The sequence below is a fragment of the Apium graveolens genome, chromosome 6, assembly GCF_009905375.1.
Source record: "Apium graveolens cultivar Ventura chromosome 6, ASM990537v1, whole genome shotgun sequence".
NCBI lineage: Eukaryota > Viridiplantae > Streptophyta > Magnoliopsida > Apiales > Apiaceae > Apium > Apium graveolens.
This window is the reverse complement of record NC_133652.1, coordinates 197,720,833-197,747,588: the sequence shown is the minus strand read 5'-3', so window position 1 is coordinate 197,747,588 and position 26,756 is coordinate 197,720,833. Positions and strand designations below refer to the sequence as shown.

At 32.5% G+C, this 26,756-nt stretch overlaps 1 protein-coding gene across 2 annotated transcripts; it reads right to left on the bottom strand.

The window, feature by feature from the left end:
- Nucleotides 1-7,390: 7,390 nt before the first annotated feature.
- LOC141666645 (putative aspartyl protease At4g16563) lies at nucleotides 7,391-9,839 on the bottom strand. Of its 2 annotated transcripts, XM_074472761.1 has the most exons (3): nucleotides 9,115-9,839; nucleotides 7,962-8,703; nucleotides 7,391-7,844 (listed from the first exon to the last, which is right to left on the bottom strand). In XM_074472761.1, the coding sequence occupies exons 1-2, from the start codon at nucleotides 9,805-9,807 to the stop codon at nucleotides 8,005-8,007; spliced, it is 1,392 nt and encodes a 463-aa protein (XP_074328862.1). In that variant the 5' UTR covers nucleotides 9,808-9,839; the 3' UTR covers nucleotides 7,391-7,844; nucleotides 7,962-8,004. The 2 variants fall into 2 exon arrangements, with proteins under 2 accessions (XP_074328862.1, XP_074328861.1); XM_074472760.1 differs by having other exon boundaries at nucleotides 7,391-8,703.
- Between the last annotated feature and the right edge of the window lie 16,917 nt (nucleotides 9,840-26,756).

Below are 26,756 nucleotides of genomic sequence, written 5' to 3'. Positions count from 1 at the left end.
TTTAAAACAGACCAACGGTCTATTTGTTATCGAATTATTAAAAATAATTTAATTTTTAATTACCTAAATTAATTAATTATTTAAAATAATTAATCAATTTGGATGATTAATAAAATAAAGTTTTATTTTCGAAAATAATAAATATGAATAATTTTCTTGAATTGAAATAATTTAGTTAATTACTTAAAAATAATTAACAAAATAATTTTTGAATTAAAACCATTTTTGGAATAAAAAATGGATTTTTTTATTAATTTTTAAAATAAATCATAACAACGAGTTACATAAATTGGGTTAGGGGAAAAAGATATCAAACCCGGATTTTATAAGGAGGTCATCAAGAACAGAAAAAGGAATGGGTCGTGTTCAAAAACAAACTTGTAGGGGCTATATCCAAAACAAATAATATTATAATAATATAGAGTTAGGCATACTTAGTCGACCAAACATATAGAATCAACGAATCTATCTATTATTTATTATATATATAATAGAGAAAATATGGGGTTTGTGAGATATTTTATTCATATTAAAATTACTATTTTGTCCTCATATTATTATATATTAATGATATTGTATTTAATGCACATGTATTAATTATATCTAATTTATGTACATGTATTAATTAGTCATTATTACATCTAATCATTACAATTTCATTATTTATGTTAGCAATTTAGTACTTTATAATAATTTTACATTTATCTCATTATAATTTTAGCACTAATTGATAACATAATGTTTGAAATTTATTATTTTGAGGGGATATATTTATTACATCGTTTATATTCAAGGAAAATAACGCTATTAAAGTTAGTAGATTTGAACAAGAAAAATATAAAACAAGTTTTACTGGTAGAGGTAATGGAGATTTTTATAAGAATATTGTCGGCCAAAACTAAACATAAATAGAATTGAACTGGAGTTTTTATAAATAGAAAATTGATTCCGACAACGATTGTTAATCAAAAGGTGAAGGAATTTGTCAATAAATTTGGAACGAATACACATGTTAATTAATATGAAGAGTCGTTATAAATTAATTTAGGGGGCTTATGAGACATTTTATTCATGTTGAAATTACTATATTGCCCCATATTATTATATATTAATGACATTTTATTTAATGCGTATGTATTAATTGTATCTATTTATTTGATAGGAATTGAATTTAATATACATGTATTAGTCTTTATTACATATAAATATTACAATTTAATTATTTATATTAATAGTTTAGTACCTTACATTAATTATATTTATCAAATGATAATATTAACACAAATCGATAATAGAATATTTAAAATTTATCATTTTGAGAGAATATATTCATTATACTGATTATATTCAAGAAAAATCATTGTTAGAGTTAGTGCACTTGAGCACGAAAAATGTATAATATTTTTAATAATAACGGTATCGTAGAATATTATAAGAATATCGTTCGATCAAATTAGAGTTTTCGTAAATACCAAATTTACTATGATATCAATTGTTAAATAATAGTATGTGAAGGAATTTGTTAATGAGTTTAAAATGATATTTTCAGAATATAAACGAAAATCAATATGAAGAGTCATTTATAAATTAATCATAATTACGTATCATAAAAAATAAATTATAAAATAGATAATACGCATGCATGTAATAATATATATATATACATATTTTGTATGTCATCTTTCCTATTGAATTATTATATTTAGACTATAAATAAAAATAAACTCATATTAATGTAATAAATATCAAATTTTCATATTTAAAAGAATAATTAAATAAAGGGGATCATTAATATTACAAAACATTATTATGTGAAGATATCGATCATATAACTAATTCAACACTAACTCATTTATCGTAAATATGTAGATATATTTTATATTTTAGAAAAAAAAATATTATTATAGAATTTAAAGAGTTAGTTAAATAGTAACCGAAAAAATGTAATGTTATTATATATGTAAATACCTGCAAAGCAGAAGAGAAAGCCCTTTAAACCGTACCATGCTTTCAGGATCATGCTCTCGGTAGAGAAGTATAGCATTATCATAATAGCACAGCGATCAAAATTCAGCATTATCATAATAGCACAGCGATCAAAATTCATATATATTTTCTCTTTTCTTTTTAATAGTTTTTAGTTGTTTTGACTGTTCATCACTCATTTTGAAAGTGTTTTAATTTTATAATAAGAATAATAATTTACAAAAAAATTTGAATAAAGATATATAATTTAAACTTTTATCTACAAAAAAAAATTTAAAAATAACAAATTCTACTATATGGTGAATATATCTTGAAATGTGTAAAACAGTTAAAAAAATACTTAAAATGAAGGGGAGTATTCAAAAAAAATCTCTCTTCCCAATAGGCTATTATTGCATGTTTTGGTGGGTTTAAAACGATGTGTTCCCTCCTTTCCATTCACAAGAAACACAGATTTCGACGGTAACTAACTAGTAGCACCTACCTTTTATCGAATTACACCGTATAATTTGAATATAGGTTTAAAAAAAACTCCACCGAGAAAACTTAACTAAAAATTATTTATACATATCTATTATAGGGTAAAAAACCAAAATACCCACCATTTGGGAAATTTTGCCCAAAATGCTGATTGGCGGGGTATTCCGCCCTAAATACCTATAGAATACGCATTCCTCACATGCGGATTTCTTTTTTTCAAAATTTGTAAAGAACACGCATCTACAACATGCGTATAGGTTTTTTTAACTTTTAGCAAATACGCATCATGAAGATGCGTATTTTTTGTATTTTCAAAACAAAACACGCATTCTTAACATGCATGTTCTTTACAGGTTTTAAAAAGTCTGAATACGCATGTTAAGAATGCGTAATCCGTGGTTATTTAGGGTGGAACTCGCGCACACACGCATTTTGGGCACTAGAAGCTGAAAAGTGGTGTATTTTGGGCATTCTTTCTCTATTATTATATATATAATAGAGCAAATAGGGGTTGAGTGAGATAATTTATTTCAAATTACTAATTTACCCCTCAATAGTAAATACAAATAATTGTCAAATTTAATACCATGTATCAATTACACTTAAGTCATTATTACTACTTACTAATAAATATAAATAATTGCCATATTTAATAACATATATTAATTACACCTAACTCATTAATACTAATAATTATTCCAAATTACTAATTTACCCCTCAATAATAAATACAAATAATTGTCAAATTTAATACTATATATTAAATTACACTTAGGTCATTATTACTCCTTATTAATAAATATAAATAATTTCCATATTTAATAACATATATTAATTACACCGAACTCGTTAATATTAATAATTTAATATATGTTACTATTTATAATTGAATATTAACAACCTATAATTAGATATCTAAAATTTAATAATATTTGCATGTGTCTATACTAAATTCTTATTTTTTTTGAAGACTTTATATAAAATATATTTATTTTCAGTAAATAAATTTAATATGTTGGCTAATCTGAAAATGACAATGCTAGTGTATCAAGTATTAAACCCAAGAAATATAATATATATTCTCTTTGTATATGAATAAAATAGTGGGTTATAAGGGGGTTTATAATAAAGTTGAGATTCTTATTATATGGCCAAATCGAATATAAACTAAGACTGGTTTGAAGATTTTGAATATATATAATAAAATATTAAAATAACAAGCTCATTACGGTTACATTGATATTTTACAATGGTAAGGTGAATCATTTTTCTTATATTAACTAATTTAAAGTTTTTTCAGTGGTATAAGTAAAAGAGTTATATGATTAATGCATTGTTATAGAAATCGACAATTTCGCCAATAAATTTTTAGAAGGCAACCAAATAATATTATAGAGCAAAATCGGAGCATACAACATTTTTTCCATTTTCGATCAAAATCGGCAATTTTCCGGTCAAAATTTTGACGAATCAAACACACGATTTGAGGCTATGAAGAGAAGAAAAGGAAGAAGAAATATACTCAGCATCGAGTTGGTGAATAATGACGATTTTAAATGAAGAAATCAGACGGCTGCCGAATAGAAACTGAAAAGATAAGGGAAGAAGAAGGGAGATGTTTAAAGATGATTAAGACTCTTATTATTTTAATAAATAATGCACACGAAATAATTTTATAACTAAGTATGGATGTACAAATACAATTTTACACATTTCAAATATAATTATTTTACTTTTATATTTTAAAAAGAATATAAAATATGTTCGACATTATTTCGATTTAGCATTTCGATAAATTCTCAATTTTTGACGGTAGTTCAACCGATATAGTCCATTTTTCAATTTCCATAACCATTGAATACTGATTTATATATTAATATATTTATCATTAAAAATGATGTATATTGAAAAATATATTTATATTATCAATTGTACAATATTATATTTAATATGTCGGCTTTCATATCCAATCATTACATTTCCTAAAATGAAAAGTAAGAATTATCTCATATTCATTGTATTTTATATCACTAATTGTACCATGTAAACAAATATAGTAACTTTTTAATTAACTTCACAATATTTCATTCATTGTAATTATTTTCATGGGATATGTGTGCTGTCATTTGTATAATATTTTGATTGTATATTTCGATTTCATTGCCGCATATTCAATTCATTTTGAGAAAAAACACGTTAAATACGACATCGATCTCAATTCCATAAAAAAAGAAATTTAGTTAATCGATCCATCATGAAACAACATGAATATATCGTCGATAATTACAATCAAAATAACATCAATTCACGCATTAGAGAACATGCCCGTGCATTGCACGGGCTATAGAGCTAATTATAAATAAAAAATATAGAAATTATGTTAAAAAATCTATTTCCAATAGTACATTTCTCTTATTTATAAATATAGTTAATCTCTTGATGTTGGCTATATTTATTGAACTACCATAAACCCGCAAGAAATTTGTAAAAAAATTCTAATCATTTATTATCACACTGAAATAATATATTCTATTTATGACAACATAAATTTTAATAACATACTATTTTTAAAATATAGTTAACCAATATATTCAATATTATCGAAATATAATGTCTTACATGTTCAAGAAATTTTACATATTGACCTACAGGTCAAATTTAGCCAACACCATCGGAAATGCACTTAGAGCATCTCCGACCAGAAAGAGCTATTAGCTAAAAACTTAGTTGTCATATAAAGATAAAAAATATAGTCAATATCTTCAAAAAATTACACTCCAATAAAAACTGATCCCTTGTTTATAATTATAGCCAACCTCCTATGGATGACTATATTTGTCGATCCACTACAGACTCGACTATATTTGTCGATCCACTACAGACTTGTAAGGAATCTGTAGAAAAATTACACATCAGTTATTATCATATTAAAGTGATATATTCTATTTATTATAATCTAAAATATTAATAACATACTATTTTTGAATTATAACCAATCAATATAATCAATACCATCGAATCAAATTGTCTTACGGGTTTAACAAATTTTACATAATTTCTTACGGAACTAATTTAATCAATCATAGTCAATCGCATCGTAAATGTTCTTTCAGAATGTCGAATTTACACACCTAGCTCCATTCCATCTTTTCATCCCAAATAGTAGCTGCTGTTGTTCAAATGTTTTTAAAATAATTTTTCTTTAGCAAAAAAACAAAAAGAAAAATGCTTGAATAATTTTTTAGACACCTTAAAGCATCTCCAACCATTTCGAATCCTTAGCTAAAAATCATTAATACATATTATAAATAAAAAATATAGAGATTATGTAAAAAAAAATCATCTCCAATGATACATTCCCTTTTTTATAAATATAGTCAACTTCTTGATGTTGGTTATATTTGTTGAACCACTACAGAACTATAAAAAATCAGGTTGACTATATTTGTTGAACCACTGTAGAACTATAAGAAATCTGTAAAAAAAATTAATCATTTATTAGCATATTGAATTAATATATTATATTTATAACAACATAAAATTTTTATAACATACTATTTTTAAAATATAGTTAACCAATATAGTCAATATTATCGAATTACAATGTCATACAGATAATTTAAATCCTACGGGTCCGATTGTGTTGAGTAATCGACCTAATTACCCTACCATTCTTGTTGTAATTGAAATGAATGATTAGAATGTTGCATTAGAGTACATGTTCTTACAACTAAGGCCCAACTAGCAAGAAAGGAAGTCACAAGATGCAAGCTAGACAAGGAAGACATATGTAAATATAGAGACATCAACTAAAAGACTAAAACTAGGCCCAAGCTCTAATACTCTACCATGGATTATTATTTTCAACATGCAATCAACTGCGATCTGTGAATGGGTTCATCTAATAATCGGGAATGTTTTATACAGGTTCATGTTTGAAAGTTTATGAAACAGAGATTTACGACTAGATAATTTCAGTCTTCTTCGATATTTGTTCTACAGGAAAGGGCCTTTTATTGCCAATGTTATAAAACCGTTTGCTTCAGATGTAGCTGCTTATCAATTCTTGAGGTGAGGAACTTTTCCTGTTTTGGAAGCCTTGTCCGATTCTTTGCTAATTAAGATCTAGTTTTGTTTCATTAATCACTTGCCTAATAGATTGTTTCATCTATGTTTATACATTCATAAGTTGTACTTAGTTCGACTAATTCCATTGTTCTGTGCTTCTAAAGAGGAGCAAAATGAAGCTGATAGGCTGCCCTGTTGTGACGATAAGAGTCAAGTACACCGACTATCTTGTACTATGATTCTGTATTACATTGTTTCTTAGCATGGATCAAGGTTTTGTAAAATTCGAAAATCGGATCTCCTCCGTTACGTCTTTAAAATCCTAGTAATCGACCGAGTTTTCGAGTACTCGTTTTCAGCATCTGAATGCTCGCTTAAATTCGAATCGGTTCAACTCTGATTTCCAAATACTCACCTGAGTACTCGTCCGAGTTGACTGATTTTTAGAAGACCGGTAAGGATAGTTTATTACATAATTTTTGTATCATGTAAACAGTAGTGTATTTTTTCTTTTGATGATATCATGTTGTACATGTTTGAGGTTTCCATCTGTCAAGCAATTCACTGGACAATAGGACAAAGCTAGGGTTGTGACTCTTTGTAACATCTCGCAACTCTTTATAGTTATTTCCAAGATCCTATATCCGGATCTTTAGAGATCAAACTTGGGGAAGGGAGGTGTTGGGACTAGGTAACTACTTGTTTGAGAAAGGCACTGAAAGTTTAAATTTTGGTTTAAAATCTACAATAAGACTGAGCATGCCAGAGAACATCACCTCTTGTTTGCAGCATGATGATCACATTACCTAAATGGAAACCATTTCGTCTTGGCAGCTAGACGACAAAAGTCACAGAGTCATATAAGCGTCGTTAACAACAAAAATTACAGTGTGCAACAAGTAATACGCAGAGAACAAACACTAGATGCAGACAGATGAAGGTTGAATCAACCAGAACTTAACTGTGGGGGGAGCCAGGAACTCGGGATGGACAGACTTTAGCTCCCAAACATCCAGCAAATAACAATGTGTGGAAAGAAATTAACGCTAGTGTAGGGGACAGACAAATTGCAGGGACGAAACACCCCCATCAAACATCATATAACCCAATCAACCAAGAAAAAATAATGTGGCTATCAACAAGCTCTGGTAGAGGGACACACACAGCCACAGGACTTGGAAAATATATCCCAATAATGCCATCAGATTGGTCAGAAAATCATTGTATGTTGTACTTACACTTTGTGTTGGAGTTTTCCGTTGGCCACCATAGTGAAGGTAGTATAGACTAGTTACTCCATGGGTTGACACCTTCAGATACAAAATTTGAACAGGATATGTGTAGATATCAGATGTCAACAAACATAGAATTTCAGATATTGAAACATACAATAGAATTATAGTATGACTAAAGAATTACAAACGTACACAAGAACAAGATTTATTATCTTTCACTGCACTTGTTCCTTTCTCATACGCACAACTGTTGCCTAAATCCGAACCTCTCATTCCCCAAATCAAACTCCGTATAAAAATTCTGCAACTGATAATTTCCCAATATTATAGCTGGACCTCCACTTTCTCCCGACTCATCCGTCACCATTGTTAAACAAACTGCCTCCATATCATCACTAACAAACGAAAAGTAATTTGCCGTCGGCAATATCATTTCAGCTCCACCCTTAAAATGCAACTTCATTTCTGGAAAGTTGACATTTCGATATCCAGAAATATTAAAACAAGGCCTTAGCCCCGCAACCGACTCAATATCTTTTGCCCTTTTATACTTCTTGACTTGCTTTACCAATGCACTAACAACAAGATCATGAACATTCTTCGTAAGGAACGTAAATGTAGATCCTGAATCAACTATCGTACCTCCGTCGCCGGTGGGTCCTGGTGTAAGATACTTAAACGGAATCTTAATTTTCTCGCCACCCACCGTGATCTTCCGTAGTCCGATGTAGTAGTAAACTGAAAATGTTGAGAACGTTTGTTTATCTTGAATTTGCGGGAGTTTGACAATTGGTGTATAGCTTAATTTGGTTGTCTTTGTATCGGAATCTTTGCCAGTGTAAAGTACTAAAGAGCTACTTTCCGGTAAGTCATCAAACTTGTGTGATAGAAGACAGTAGGAGAATTTCTTGAGACCCAATTGATTCGGCAAGGACTGAAAAAGAATTAAAACACAAATCAATTGTATAATCATGGAGTGTCTAGTTGACTTGTATAGGTTCATTTAAACTACAAGCTGTACTATCTACTACAAGCTCAAGCTCTGGTTGTCAGAACTGTGAATTTTGCTACCACCAAAAACAGAAATAGTTCAGTCACAAACAAGATTGATTGTTGTACTAATCTGACATTCCCAACTCAAATCTACTAAATTATTATTAAGCTTTTCCCCAAAAATTCGTAATTTAAAATACTACTTTATTAACATTGGCATTCCCAGATAAAATATTTATCGAATAATATGATTTATAAAATATTTTAAAACTTTTTTTTTTAAAAAAAGAGGGTCAAATTTGGTCATATTAATAGCAAAGAAACAGTTTTATAACAAGAGTAATAATTGTACCGTCGGTCCACGACCAAAGCCAGCAATTCCGGCGGGTTGGCGGGAAGAAAACAAAGAACACCCCACTAGAAAATCAGGCACTTCTTTCCCCGGCAAGTTCAAATTATCAACAATGCTTATTCCACCAGTAGAACCCGACCCATAAACAATCAAATAAGGCGGGCAGATCTGCGTACAATTCTTAACACTAGTTGAACAATCAGCACATCTTGACTGCACGTCAGGATTATTATGAACCCACCCACATTTCTTATTCAAACACCCCACAACTCTAGAAGTTGAGGATTGTTTAGGAATGAATGTTTGCGGTGGTTGCGTGGCCGGAAAGCTACAGTTCCGGCAAGTGTACTTGTGTGTGCATGGGAACCAAACAAAGTCACTTCCGGTGTCCATGACAAAAGGGATTGTCTGAGAGGGTGTTCCGATGTTAAGTGAGATAGAGTAACCTCCATAGCTACGGGGGAAGAGTTGCGTGTCGGAGACAGGGCGGATTTTTGGTGTTTTGAGATGGTGGGCTCTGTGTTGGGATAACGAGGCTAAGTAGTTTAGTTTTTGGTATGGTGTTTGAGATGATGGGGAGTTTGGTTTTGTGGTTTTGAGTTGGAGGGTTATGGTGGTAGGAGATGAGAGGACAGGGAGGATGAGGAGAGAGAGTATAGAGGCAAGAATGGAGAGGGAGAGTGAAGAGGCCATTGTTTGATGAAATGGGAGTTTGTGAGGGGATCTTTTGTTTTTATTACTCTTGTAATGTAATGTTGATTTCTTGCTTTTAATTTTAATATTTTCTTTTTCTTTTTTCTAGTAAAAATCTGAGTAATATTGGGTTTCACTTCCTTTTTTGTACCAAAGATTGTGATAAGATTTTTATCTCCTAACAACAAAAAGGGTAGGAATCAAAAGTATGGGTGCTTGAGTGATGAGAAATGTCAAAATGTTGTTCCTAAGAAAGCATATTTGTAATCCAGGCATGTGATTCAGTGCTGGCAATGAGCAGATTGTTGAAGAGGCTAATTTATTGCTTTTTCTAAAGCGTAAGATTAAGGTCACCAAACCGGTTTATTCATCAAAAATTTTATCGTCACCGAAACTAATTAGTGCCAGTAATAATACAATAATTTATGTTTTGATAAATAAAGTATTGTAGTACACATTTTTTGGGTTTGACGGTGGTTTGTGTTTTTTAATTTGAGTGGGGCGGTTCGCAAATTTGCTTGATTTATATTCTTTTAACTCGGTTTTGATGGGTTTTGTTAAACGGACTTTAAATATATCTTTGTATGATTATATTCTTTTAACACGGTTTTGATGGGCTTTGTTAAACAGACTTTAAATATATCTTAGTATGATATTGTCCGTTCGAGTCGAGCTCGCACGACTTTTGATTTTAATCACTTCAAAAGATCTCATACTAATGAAGTTATCTAACTACTTATATACTAACAATCTGCCTATCTCATAAATGATGTGGGACAACTCTTAACAATCTCCCTTTTCACACATCAGACTCGACACCTGTCGAATCTGCTAGCTGATTGTATGGTCTACCTCCCCCTTAACCTATACTGGAATCTTTCTGGTTTTCTGGCAACCTTTAGACCCATACTGGAAGGTCCACCTACCTCTCCCTTAAACTCATCCTGGGGTAGCCCATATGCCACTTCCTAAGTCCAATTGGGAGCCCATTGAGATTGTTATGAACCGTTACAACCTAAAACTCTAATACCACTTGTTGGGTTTTTCTAAACAAATCTAACTCCATATTAGTATAATATTATCCGTTTTGGGCCGAGCCCACACGGATTTATTTTTGGATACATCCCAAAAGGCCTCATTCTAATGGAGTTAACTCACTGATTATATTCTAGCAATATGCCCCTCCCACAAAAGATGTGAGACAACTCTCAACAATCTCCCTTCACACATCGACCTCGCCACCTGCCAAATCTGCCTCCTGATTGTGTGATATGGCTCCCCCTTGACCCATACTGAAAATCCATCTGGCTATCAGCCTTTTTCTAGGCCCATAGTGGAAGGTGTTCGCACTAAAACACACGCAAAAATACACGCAAGCGCACGTGATCACAAGTAGTATAAGGATTAAGTCGAGTTCGTTCCCATAGAGACTGGTTTAGGTTAAGTTTAGATTATGCACTTATGCAACAATGTATAATTATCGTTCAATGCTAAGACAAGTAATAAATTGAGTTTTGATTTAACTAAGAGATTATACTAAATAACATTAACTAAGAGAATTAAGATTAAATTACTTATATGAGAATAAATATGGGATTCTAAATTCATTAAATACTTCATTCAAAGTTATGTCTTTAACCTTAGCATGTGATGGTGATGACAACTAATCAGATAACATGAAACTAGTATGCGCTAACTTTCGTTATACGTATACCTTACTATCAAATATCCACAATTAAGATAGAAATTGAATACACACCAATTATGCTTAGTCCCAATATGTCTATAAAGATTGAAAATATAATGGTTTAAGAGCAAGTTATCTATCGTGATTACATAGGGTGAATAAGATGGTTAAAATTACCCACGAATTATGCATGTCAATTCATACATAAACCTATGATAGCATGACAAGTTCTAAACCTCTATATTCACTGTCGCTTCAATGGAGATTAACAAACAATCTTAGATATTAGCTACGCATCAAAGACGAATAAGTACAACCAAACTAGGAAATCATAAATCACCACACACAAAGATTTAAAATAATTAACTATTGAAATCCATAGATAAATCCGTTAGAACCCCATGACAACGATTAGTTCATAATCGAACTCGTCGTTACCATGGGTTCCAATAAAAACATGATAATAAATAATATAAGAGTACTAGGGTTCAAAGACAAATCAAAAACAAGCATCCAAAGTATCAACTATATTGAATAATGCAAAAGTCTTCTTCTCTGTAACCGTCTTGTGCTCTCTAGGTCTTCGTATTGCTCTCTCTTGGCTCCATGTTATTAAAAACGAATTATTATTGGCTTATATATGCTTCTGGACAACCTGGGCCCTCAAAATCATCAAATTCAAGTCAAATCAGGATTCTGGCTCAGGACTTTGGCGCGGCCGCCCCACACACCACGCGGGCGCGCGCGCTTTCTGACAATCTGGCGCGGCCGCCCCGCTTCCCGCGCGGGCGCTGTACCTCTGGATTTTTCTTCATTTTCTTGTTTCTACTGTAACTTGAGTTCCGCTCATCCGATTTCAGCGAATCAACATTCCACGCGAAGCTATCACGATGCTCTTCAACATGAGAATGGTCTTGACTTTAGAATCTGACCTCCTTTCAGCATATTTCTTTGAAAAGCTCATTTATTCATCCAACTAATGCCTGTAATGCAAAGACACAAAAACAAATCAAAAATACCAATAACTTGAATCCAAAACACCAACTTAAGCTTGTAATGAAGCGTTCCAAGTAGATATAAAATCTACTTATCACACCCCCAAACTTGAATCGATGCTTGTCCTCAAGCATAAACAGACTCAAAACTACAAAACAAAACTAATGCATGAGTGCAACTACGTGAATACAACTAAATTATAATGTAATCGATCCCCTCAGAATAACCATAACCAACCAACAAGCCAATGCATGAAAGAATGCAATGACTTTTAACAGAGTTCGAATAAACCCCACAAACCAACTCACAAACCAGAAACGTGCATGTATGGATGCTTAACAAATATACTCTCGAACTAGATCAATAACCATAACTTATCTATCATCAAAATAATCATGAGTTTATAAATAGAATATATGCTAAACGCATAATGTCTCACAACACTTCTTCTCTACTAGAGTTATACAAGGATTCATGTTATTATTGAACACATAACAAAGATGCTTATTTGACCGTGCAATGAATGAGATCCCAAAAGACTTATACAATAATACCCATGTAGCGAGCGTTAGGTTAGCGGATCCCAGACTATAAAATCCTTAGGTCACTAGGCACAAAATCCCCTAGAACTTAATAACTCGAGTATTTAAGAGCTCACTCTTGATTAATTCTGCATAAACACATATTTTTTTATTTTTTCCTATTTTTCTTTCCTTTTTTCTTTTTTTAACAATTTCTGAATGATTGTATTTCTCTCCATCTCATTCAACCCTAGACTACTCATAAAAATATGAGTCGGCTTGTGGTGCCCCAAAATCTGGGGTCAGAAATCTCGGAGGCCACGCCATCTAAACTACTACAAACCACATACCTCACACTATAATATATAAATACTCACACTTTACAACCCCACACTTATCACACACACACACACACACTTACAGATTATTGTCTTGGAAACGAACCATTCATAGCTAGAGTAATTCAACCATAAAGTGACAATTATTACAATCCAAAAGTAATTAAGTTTTATCGGGGAGTAATCTTTAAGTAAGGCTAGTTTGTCAGTCAAATATACGTCTCTTGTTTATTATCTTACATAAGTCATACTTATAAATAAGCCGAACTAAAAACAACTGAAAACCAATCCAGCTTATTCGGACTACCTGTGGTACAACACCAAACAATCTACGGAACAGCTGGCCATTTCCTACCCGTTTCCTGGCTGTGGTTCTCATGGTAGGCATCTTGATTCACTGTTGTGTTGTGTCAATTTAAGAAAACAAGTGTGAGCTATAATTCCCAGCATAATAATGTACAGTATAAAAATGACTATATGATAACTTACGTAAAATATCATATATGATAATTATGTTTTATTCGAATTTAGTTTTCTTTGGTGACACACACCTTCTTATATAAAAATAATTCTTTAGTGGATTTTATTATCCTGCGAATACCTTAATAGTAAACCCAGCACCTAGGCTTGGGTTACGGTATTACATCACAATTCCAATTGGAAGAATAGGACATTCGTTGGAGCCACCGCATACGATGATCAGTCGTACTGCGATAAAAGTAACTTTTTCTACATGTAGATGGACGATTCCCTTTTATTATTGGTTACCACCCTGGCCGCATTCGGGCCTTTTCTGTGTCCGTCCCTCTCAGGTACACACTTCGCGTCTATCCCTCTCAAGACACGGTTTTGTGCCCATCCCTCTCAGGTACGCATACTCCACATGTTCATCAGTATATAAAATGCTTTCTTATGTGGTAGTAAATTGGTAGTCTCCCCAGTCCACGAAGTACTGGAGTCTACCCCTCCTTATCCTTGTAAGAATCCCATCATATTTATGGAACTTATATTGTTCCCCAAGCATATTGCTTGTTGATAGGTACACTTGGATATGTACGTATATATATGTACTTCCGAGAATTTTCGGAGGAAGTACTAAGGATGTGAGTTGACCGTTGTCAACATATTTGTTATATAAGGGGAAGTTTCTTTTAAAACTATATTCAAAATATTTAATTAAGTCGAGATAATATTCTCCGACGTTCTGAAATTATTCGAATGATTTTTTCGAAAATCAGAAAGTATTTTAAATCAGGATCCATGATTTTTAAATCATAATAAACCCTTTGATAAATAATAAAATGATAATCGATAAATAATTAACCTCGAATAGTTATACTTTTAAAAGAATATTGAAACAATATTTCTCAACTTATTTATGTTTAAGTAGTTAAAGTAATCTTTGGTAGATATAAGTAATCGAGTTTAAAACAAATAATTATTGGAGTATACTTCTCCTATTTAAAATGAATATCTGAAATAATATTCATTGTTCGAGTGATTAAATATAGTTGAGGAAATACCATCTTTGGAAATCGTTTTAAATAAATTTGAGGTATTTAATAATTCGCAAGTGGACATCGAGTCCTTTGGAATAAAATAAATACGGACTTTCGATCGTCCAAAACATCCCCGGGACGATTCCTGGGTATTTACCATAATATACATACCGATCGACTCTTGGTCTATAATATACATGTCACGCTACTCTCTAGCGTTAACATTTCTCAAATATAACAACTCCGGAATACTTCCGGGTTTTTATAACCTTACACCGACCAATCCTCGGTCTAAATATATCGTTTCAAATCTGGTACTTTATTATACCAAAATCATCATATCTTATGATTCAATATATAACAATTTATAAATCTCCGTAAAAAATTTATCATGCATATATTGCAGTATTTAAAAGCAATCACAACACAATAGTTCTAAAAAGGTAGGGTTTGAAAACTTGCCTGAAGTTCAAGACACGTTTCCCCGACTTCTTCTCATTCCATGTTTTCTAATCAACAAACATCATAATATTAATCAGTATTCCTACTCTCATCACCAACTTATATTTCTAATAAGTTCAATACTTCATAACTTTCATTATTTGACCAACTTGAAATAAGTATCACTCCTTGGTCGAAATGGACGGTCAAAGTGGTTTTCTAGAATTGACTTTACCGAATATTACTATTACACGGCTTGTACTCTATCATTTTTAATAAATCTTAAAATTAATATTTTAATACAAAACCACCTCGAGGAGCTTCTTGAGTGATTTTAATATTTATCCTAAAAGTTTCATTTTGATAAAATATAATTTAATTAGGTGAAAAGCATTTCAAAATTTCGGTCAACTACGGAGTTTTACTATTCACACCCCTTTCAGTAAAACATTGATATCTCTCAAACCGTTAACTCAATTGATGCACCGTTTTCGCGTGCGCGATCTAGACAAAATTTAGAATACATTATTTGAAAATAGTTTTCTGGTAACAGTGGTAAAAATCCCGAAGTGACAGTTTCCTAACAGGGGGTTGTTTTGACATTCGTACTCCGCGTGACCTCGGCTCCGATGTTTTTATAAAATTGAAAGATCAATATTTTTACTTAAAATTTTTATGGAATCTAATAAACTCTATTTCTTACTCTCTGTAAAAATTTCATGATTTATGAACATTTTTAAGTTGTTCTTTATATTTTCAAAATTCGTAATTTGTAGCAGTTTTTGTCGCGTAAATCACTTTTAGTAAAACGGCCATAACCTTTGATCCGTAAATCGGAATCAAGCGATTCAAGCGCCTAAACAATCCTGTCTTTATAGTTTTGATCCGTATATCTCTATTGTTTATCCTGGGCTGCACTAACCGGGTTCTGATAAGTTCTAGGAATTTCTTTGGTCTGTTGACTCAATGATGGTCCAAGTATCTTCCGCTTACCAACTCCTTCCCAATCCTAAGGGAGAACGATTCTTTCTTCCGTACAATGCTTTGTAGCCATTCCAATGCCCGCATGATAATTCGTTATTATCAATTATTTGATTAACATCAACTGGTCACTTCATCTCCCTTAAAAATTGATAATATGGACAATTAGCGCATCTTCTAGTATTTGGAATCATCCTTCAACTTATTCATTTCTCCTACATCGCTCCTACTTGTGCTAGAGTTTCATTCCTTAACGTTTTCCCATTTTGGCGCATCCTCTCTGTCGATTAAGTCATGTAAGAAGTTCTCGTTGCATTTCTACACGCTCGTCTCGTGCTACACTCTTAGCACTAGATTTAACATTTCTTCCCGTAGTAACGTAAGGCACGTCGGGTCCTGTTTCCATCTTGAAGGAAGCACCATTTCATACGCAATTGATTGACACGTCTTAGGATCGTGGAACGTTCATAATCCGTCATCGATCGGACTTCTTTAATCATTCTCCGTATAATATCTATAGTACTACGATACCTTCTGGGTCGTACTTGTTATTCTCGCTAGCGCCTTAGACATCTTCACATTTATTGGTACCTGCTACCAGTGGCCTTTATAGGGCGAGTACGATCTTCTTTGCCTTCTATCAGTTCTGACAATGACATCCTTCATTCTTTCACGTTGCCCTTCGTAAGGGATATCGACAACTATTTTTCATATGCTAGCATGGTAAGTACATCTACACGAATTATTTGTCAACAATAGGCGATTCCCCAAACCTTTCCAAATAAAAGGTAAGCCGCTAGACGTATCTTCAATGATCAGGATAGTCCTCTCATTCTACTTGTCAATTTGAGAACTCTAAGTTGTGCCTCTGTCCATCCTTTTTCACAAAATATCTTTGGAAATAGTCCCGTTGTGAAATTAAATCTTGGGTCCTTACGCGGCGCAGTCGTCACAGGGTCTCTCTATCCCAATTATCTCTTCCGTGTTCATAAAAATTTTGTAGAGTGGACATCTATCGTTTGCATAATAAAGTAAGCGATCTTATTTAATTCATCACTCAAAATCCTCAAATAGCACGACGACTAACTTGGTTCTTGATAATCCTCCATCAAAATTTATTATAATTAACTCTTAATCCTATTTGGGTCATCTACAAGTCGTAATCGCCAAAATTTTAACCCTCGCCTTCCGTTTTCATTTTCAACCATGTCGAATACTTACCTACCTACTCAATGACAACCCTTTACATATTCTATCATGACTAATATTCGTTTACATTTTTAGGCATCTTTAAGTCTTCTTGTTAAGTAATAAAGCATTCTTTTCATGCGATCCTTCTCACCAGTTATTCTGAGATTTGTCATCCTCAATATACCTTTTCCTACTTAAAGTGTCGGCCACCACATTGGCCTTTCCTTGATGATAATAGATTTCTCAATCATGGCCTTTGATCAATTTGACTATATCCTCTATCTCGTGTTCAGTAAAAGAATTTTTTCCAAATTTCCTCATAAGTAAACTCCTTGTCCCTTTCCATGCGAACCTTATCGCAATTGTTCTAGATCATTATTAGGATGCCTTATGTCACGGTCCTTAAGCTGCATAGACATATCATTAGACTTCACGCAACATCCTATTTTTATCGTTGAGTATTTCTAGCACGGGATTGCTACTAACTTTACCTTCACTTGTTGAAAATCTTATTCCTCAAATTCATACATGCTTGGTCATTCCCAAATTTATTAGCAACTATCCCGATAATGTTTCATAGAAGTGTACCTCACTAATCACGTTGTATCCCTATTTTCGTTCTTTTATAACCATATTAATGATACTTATGATAATAACTAAACATGGTATTCCCTTTTTAAAACAACTTACTCATCACGATGCTCTGATTGCACCATCATAGCACTAAGCTTTTAGTCTCATATTACAACAATCGGTTCTCAACTATACCTCTTCTTTGTTGGTAAGGCAATTAGCTTTGGAAAAATGATTTTCACGATATCTATGAAATTTAGACAATCTTAACAAGATTTCAAAATCTAACATCTGAACAAATAATGAGCTTTGAATGAAAGAGTCGCAACAGTCAAAAGATTTATAAGTCGAAGGAAGAATACAACAAGGATTATCCTTCCATATCCTTAAAATTCTATATTATGATATTATGGAGAATATCCATTGAAAGCAATGATTGCTGAATAATAACATCATACGAATGGTACTTGTAAGATTTTCCCATTGAAAGAATACTTTTCTTCTCGAATAATGAAAGAAATATCGAATAACATCCTCAACCAATGGTTAACCATTGAGGTCTCAAATAAGTGCTATTTTGAAAGAAGAAATTTTATCCAATGATTAATAAATAAGGAAGTATATTGTTCTTCAATCACTTTATGATTTTAATTGGATATTCGTTATATAAAGGAAAGAATAAAATATTTCATGAACAAAATATTTCATAAAATTGAGTATGAATTCTCGTTTGAGTGGGCGACCTAGTTAGGTCTCAATTAAATCAATCTTTGAAAATTTCATCAATAATTAAATTTTTACATATAAAATGCACTCTGTAAAATAAAATAAAAAATTGATTGGAAGTGGATCTTAGAAAAATAATAACTAGTCCATATCAAGCAATATTATAAATCGACTAAGAAAATGGTCAGCTTAATTGGTTTGGCCCATAGCAACTAGCTAGAACGATTAGCTAGGCTTTCATCGTATTAATTAAAATTTCGACTAGTTAGTACATTAACTAGTCATTCATGAGAATATATATAACTAAGCATATCTTAGTTTGTTTGAAAAAAATCTAACCATCGTAACCACTGAAGAAATTTGTGGCTACCCGGATGACGATTTTGAAATAAAGAGTTTTCAAATTTGGGTTGAGAAAGATAATTATAACTCTGAATCGTGTGGTCTTGGCATCGAAACAATCGATAGCCTCTTATCAAATATTTCTTGCCAAATAAAAGGGTACACTCAGAGGTGTCCTCGTTCACATACTTTTTCAGATTCTCAAATAGAATTGAATTTGGAATATCAATACCAAATTGATACCCTTACTATGATTTCAAAGTTCAATATATAATTTCATCCCGATTAGAAGAAAAGGATTCCCGAGGAATATATGGATATTAGATCATCCATGTTTTTAACAATTTGTTAGATATTTACAATCTTGACTGAGAAGAGTAAGTATGAAAGAAGAATCAAATGAAGATACTCATTATGAATATTCATCGATGAATTGAGGGAAAATTTATAATAAAAAAATCTCTTGGATAATTGAAATGAAGTGTAAATATCTCTGAGTTGAACAAGAAGATCATAATCTATGAATGAAAGTTCATGGATTAACTAAAAGAATTGAACAAGTCCTAATACGGAGAAAGACTATTCAATATGGTCACATCAGAAGTTCAAAGTAGGGAACGAAAAAGATTGCCTGATATGACTTATCAAGGCGATACGAATGATCAACAATTTGGAGGGAGTAACATGACAGTGAGTAGGTGCCAAAATATTTCACTGATTATCCTAACTCTCTTTATTATCCGCCTGAGGATGATACCACCTCTTCATCTTTGTAATTCCATGTGTCAGCTAGCGTCTTTTTCACATCATTTTAAAATCGCTTACTAATCTTGACTTTCGCACGTATATCTGTCATTCCGGTGTTTTACCTCGAAGACCTTACTCAGCAATATTCCAAAAACATCTGTTAAGCCGATAGTTTCTTGCTACACGCATCCGTTACTAACTATAAGTGGCCAGTTCCCCCTGGGAACATATCAAAGAGATCTCTTAGAGATCTCAATGCAGTCCATAAGTTCAGTGGCATGTGTGTGTAATTGAACATACGTTACCGAATATATTAGAGGTCTACGTGTATATATACGTAGCCTCTGACATCATATCTACCGAAGAATTCCGCATTAGACTCACTGGTCTATCCTTTTTAAAAGGTTCTAAGATCGAACTATCGCTCATTGTAATCTTACGCCATCCAATTGTAGTCATGCCATCAATTCTCGATGCTCTCGATCTCTGAGCTAAACCATCATAACCGTACATGTTAAGTACACTAATAATATCATGTAGTGTAGTCGTCTTATGTTAACATTCTTATATTAAATTCAAATCTTCCTTAATAGAAAATACAGTTAAACCTCTTTAAAGTAATAGGGTCGGGACCAAGAAAAAATATTACTTTAGCGAGTTTATTACTTTATCGGGAGTAAAGAAACACTGTGTCTATTATGTTGGGACCGGAGAAAAATATTATTTTAGCGAGATTATTACTTTATCGATTATTATTTCATCGAGGTTTAACTGTATCCTTAAGGGTATATTGGACACAATCTCTGGTGAATTCGTGATTACAAATACAATATTCACATCCTCCTTGGTAAAATGACACCTTTAACTAGTTTGGGTCAATAACCTTAACTTTATATTAATAATGAGACTCTATGGTTCTCACATGTAATGCCCCTTCATGGGTAGCCTATAAAGAACTACGAGTAACAAGGCTCGTGTTATCAAAATTTACATATGGTGTTGGTAATATCGTCTTTACCCCAAATACTCTGGAGACTCAGCTCTAAGTTCTACATCCACATCCTTGCCAAATCAAATATGATTCTAATTTTTCTCCTCATCATTCTGATAATCTCAAATGGTCCTATTAGTCATGCTTTATTACCTCAAATATACGCTTACCCTCACCTACCCATTGGTCTACATCCGGTAGTCCAATGATGAACTCTATATGAGCTCTTACGCAATCTCGCATCTAGACAAAATCCTAACACTCACATCTCTAAGTACTATAACTTAAGGCTCTGATACCATTTCTGTAACTCTCCCAAATCCGGGGTCAGGAATCTGGGTCGTCACGCAATCATTCAATCATGTGTAACCTGCATTAACTCAATAATCCAATAATTCCATATCACAGACCCCCAATCTCACACACTCACAAGTTATAGCCTTAGAAACGACGTACAACAAGTATCATCTGTTATTAAAACTCAAATGTACTTTACAGGATCTCAAACAATTATTCATAACCTCTACATGAAGTTACAATAATTACGACTGATATCTTATACCTATCTGATACTCTGGCACACCTGAGACAAAGCTGCCAGGGATCCTCCCCATGACTGCAAGCGATTAAGTCCCACACCGGCATACTGGTTATCTGTTGTGTTGGGTCATTTAAAAGAAAGCAAGAGTGACCTATAATGCCCAGCATAATAATGTACAGTATGAAAATAACTGTATGATAAACTCACGTAAAACATCATATTTGATAATTACGTTTTATTCGAAAATAGTTTCCCTTGGTGATACACACCTTTTATGAAAACAATCCTTTTGTGGATTTCATTAACCTGCGAATACCTTAATAGTAAACCCAGCACCTTGGCTTGGGTTACGGTATTGCATCACAATTCCAATTGGAAGAATAGGACACTCGTTGGAGCCAGCGCATACGATGATCAGTCGTAATACGATAATAGTAACCTTTTTTACTAGTAGAAGGACGACACCTTCGTATCCCGGTTATCACCCTTGCCGCATTCGGGCTACGTGTCCCATTTTTGGGTATACACATACTTCAAAAGTTCCTGAGTACACATAGTACCTTCGCATGCGGTACCTTTGGTAGTCTATATAGCACACATAGTACCAGAGTCTACCCCTCCCTTGTCCTTTTAAAAGAATTATATCATATCTCGAGAACTCGAACCACATCGAAGTTCCCCAAGAGTTTTGTTTGTTGATAGAAACAGTTTATCTTACTAAGATATAAATGTATATATATAAGTACTTCCGAAATTTTCGGAGGAAGTACTAAGGATGTGAGTTGACCGTTGTCAACAGATAATTAAATAAGGGGGAAAAGTTTCTCCTTGAAACTATATTTAAAATATTAAATAAGTCGGGATAATATTCTCCAACGATCTGAAATAATTCGAATGATTCCCGAATATCCGAGAATATTTTAAATCAGGTTCTATGATTTTTAAATCATAAATAAACTCTTTTTATAAATAATAAATAATTAAATGATAATTGATAAGTAATTAAACCTCGAATAGTTATACTTTTAAAAGAATATTGAAACAATATTCCTCAACTTATTTATGTTTAAGTAGTTAAAGTAATCTTTGGTAGATATAAGTAGTCGAGTTTAAAACAAATAATTGTTGGAGTATACTTCTCCTATTTAAAATGAATATCCGAAATAATATTCATTGTTCGAGTGATTAAATATAGTTGAGGGAATACGATCTTTGAAAATTGTTTTAAATAAATTCGAGGTATTTAATAATTCGCAAGTGGACATCGAGTCCTTTGGAATAAAAATAAATACGAACTTTCGATCATCCAAAACATCCCCGGGACGATTCCCGGGTATTTACTATAATATACATACAAACCGACTCTCGTTCTATAATATACATGTCACGCTACTCTCTAGCGTTAACATTTTTCAAATAGAACAACTTCGGAATACTTCCGGGTTTTATAACCTTACACCGACCAATCCTCGGTCTAAATATATCATTTCAAATCCGGTACTTTATTATACCAAAATCATCATATCTTATAATTCAATATATAAAATTTATAAATCGCCGTAAAACATTTATCATGCATATATTACAGTATTTAAAAGCAATCACAACACAACAATTCTAAAAAGGTAGGGTTTGAAAACTTGCCTGGAGTTCAAGACACATTTCCCCAACTTCCTCTCATTCCGGGTTTTCTAATCAACAAATATCATAATCTTAATCAGTATTCCTACTCTCATCACCAACTTATATTTCTAATAAGTTCAATACTTCATAACTTTCATTATTTGACCGACTCGAAATAAGTATCACTCCTTGGTCGAAACGGACGGTCAAAGTGGTCTTCTAGAATTGACTTTACCGAATATTACTATTACGCGGCTTGCACTCTATCATTTTTAATAAATCTTAAAATTAATATTTTAATACGAAACCACCTCGAGGAGCTTCTTGAGTGATTGTAATATTTATCCTAAAAGTTTCATTGTGATATAATGAATTTAATTAGGTGAAAAGCATTTCAAAAGTTCGATCACCTACGGAGTTTTACTAAAATATTGATATCTCTCAAACCGTTAACTCAATTGACGCACCGTTTTTGCGTGCGCGATCTAGACAAAATTTAGAATACATTATTTGAAAATAGTTTTCTGGTAACAGTGGTAAAAATCCCGAAGTGACAGTTTCCTAACAGGGGGTTGTTTTGACATTCGTACTCCGCGCGACCTCGGCTCCGATATTTTTATAAACTTGAAAAATCAACATTTTTACTTGAAATTTTTATGGAAGCTAATAAACTCTATTTCTTACTCTCTGTAAAAATTTCATGATTTATGAATATTTTTAAGTCGATCCTTTATAATTTCAAAATTCGTAATTCGTAGCAGTTTTTGTCGCGTAAATCACTTTTAGTAAAACGACCATAATCTTTGATCCGTAAATCGGAATCAAGCGATTCAAGCGCCTAAACAATACTTATAACATTTTCTATCATAATCAAGGGTTTTTTTTCAAGAAACTACAGTTTACATCTTTAGGACTTTTTGCAGAAACTTAAAGTTATGTTTTGTTCGTTTTAACGAGATTACGGTTACGATCGGAGTTTCGTTTACGCCTTAAATCATTATACTACCACCAACAATCAACATATCATCATCAACACACTAACTCCTCTAAAAAACATCATGTTCTTGAGGCAACAACAATCAACCTTAAATCTACTTAGCTAAACATCAAGATTACAACAATACTCCCACCAAAATTATATTTACAACTACATACTAAAAGGATCTTGAACTTAAATCTTAAATAAAGTCGGGTCAAAGATTTTTACCTTTCTTGAGAGCTTGAGATGTGTTCTTGATGATGGTGAAGTCTTGGGAGTGCTTAGTATGGTTTTTGGAACCTAAAACAACTATTGAAATCAAGATACCAAAGAGGAGTTACTACTCATGCTATTCATTATCGTAGAAGGGGGGGGGGGGGTTGAATATGATAATCAATAAATTAAAAATTCTTTCGAATCTTTAGCGGATATAGATTTAATGCTCGGTTAGTGGTTTCGAGTTCTTGAGGGGAATAGTGTTTGGAACAATAAAAATGAGGAACACAAGATATTCGGGGAAATATATATCCGTATATAAATCCTCGAGGGTGTTGCTACACTCCGGTAAATAAATTAATCGGCTACAATCTAAGAACAACAAAGTTCCTAACTACTACAAAGATTTACAAATCAAATCCTATACAATGATCTCGCTTTTGTTTGTACTAGAATTTAATTACCGGGTAACGATTATAATACCCCTAATAATATACAAGAATTAAATCGGGCATTATAACTTTACTCCGGTGAGAAGTTAAACGGATATACAAAAAGCTTGAGCTTTTCTGTAAATCAATGCTGCCATTTTCACTTCTCTTTTGGGAGAGAAGATGAACAGAACTTGATCTAAAAATGAATGGCTCCTTTTCTTCTGCTGCAAAGTGTAGACTTTATCCAATAAAATTGTGTGGCTGAGAATTGAGTGGCGACAAGTGATGCTCTGTGGTGACAGGGGGTTGGAGGACATCCTGTGCGGACTACCTGCTTTCCAAGTACATATACATGTACTTCACTTTAAACTAAAAACTTAAACAAACGTGTATTTGTTTATTCTTTTATTCTTTTTCCTTTTCTTTGTTTTCTTTTCTTTGTTTTTCTTTTTTTTTGTTTTCCTTTTTTTGTTTTGTTTTTCTTTTGTTTCCTTTTTCTTTTCGATTTTCTTTTTCTCTTTTTTTTGTTTTTGTTTTTCTCTCTTTTTTTCTTTGTTCTTTTTAAGTTCAAATTGTAACTAAATTAATTTATAAAATAAACTTAAATATAACTTATATAAATAAACTAATTTAGATTTATAAAATAAATTTATTTAAAGTTTATAAGATAAAACATTTTAAGTTTATTAAATAAATTATATTAAAGTCCACTAAATAAATTTATTTAATTTACCAATTAAAATTTGAGCTTCGCCAGTCCCCTTAGCCGTTTAGCTGTATACCCTGCGCACCTCTTCTCGTATTTAACATATAAATGTTCAATCCAAGTACGTTCCTCAACTTAACAGTTCTTCTATAAATAATACCCAGATTCCTTTCACGAGCTGCTGTCGCCTAGTGCAACTGGTCTGGTTCACAGACGACTAACCCCAATTCAGGTCTTCATATTATGACCTTGATTAAATTGTTAAGCTTGCCTCAACTTTATTGCTTCAGACACTGACTGTCAATAAACAACTGTACTTTCACTGGAATCCTTTCTGGTACTTTAGACAACGTCTTCATTAATCTCTGTCTATGCCATGTCTTCAATTCTTCAGATTCCTATGCTTCGAACACTGTCTATCTTCAATCAATGCCAATACACTGAAATCTTTCGGTAGCACTTGTATACTGAATCTTCAACATTTCTGAAACCCTGAAAGTCTTTAACCTTTATTCTTCACTGAGGAATGATCATATTAATGAACTTCTTTTAGTGACCTGTAGAAAGACTTCAGGCCTTCTTCTAATCTTCTGATTCTTTGTATTTGCCTTGTCTTTATTCTTCCTGATTTCTTGTATAGACGTAGTATTATAAACCTGTCATGTTCTAGTGTTGTTATCGTGTTGAGTTATCACGTAACTGTTCATACAGCTACACAGTCTCACCAATAACGCCATTAGCATGAGACCTTTTGGTATATGCCTAATATAAATCTGTGCGGGCTCGACCCAAAGTGGACAATATCATACTAATGTGGAGTTAAGGTTTGCTCGCGGCCCAATAGGTTTGACTCACCTTGTTTAGTTAAATAAGCCAAGTTCGGCCAGTGGTTCTGTCTCGTTTTATTAAATTAGCCCACACGACTCGACTCGTGAAATTAAATGAGACGAGTTCAGGTAGAGGATTTGGCTCAATTAAGTGTAGAATTAAATGAGCGGACTCACCCGACTCGTTATAAATGGTTCATTTAACTAAACGAGCTAGCTCGACTTGACTCATTTAATTTCATGACTCGAGTTCGGGAAGAGATTTAGGGTCGATTAGTTAAATAAATCGGTAATGGACTCAATTATCTCGACTTCAATTATGTCCGGCTCAAAACACGACTTCCTTGTTTGAATTACATCCCTAATGGTTTGGTTTGCAAAGAGGGCCATACCGAATTCAATTTTGTGTATTATTGAGCTAAGCAAATATGAAGTGTTTTAAGAAATAAATGGTAGACAATGCAGTTGCATTGTAGTATTTTTTGTGAAGGGTTGTTTGTCTCTTATTTTAATTTATTATGAAATTTAAGTTTGAAACCGTGGTATTGTATTATTATGATATTAATAAACTTCTTTTATATTAGTTGTAG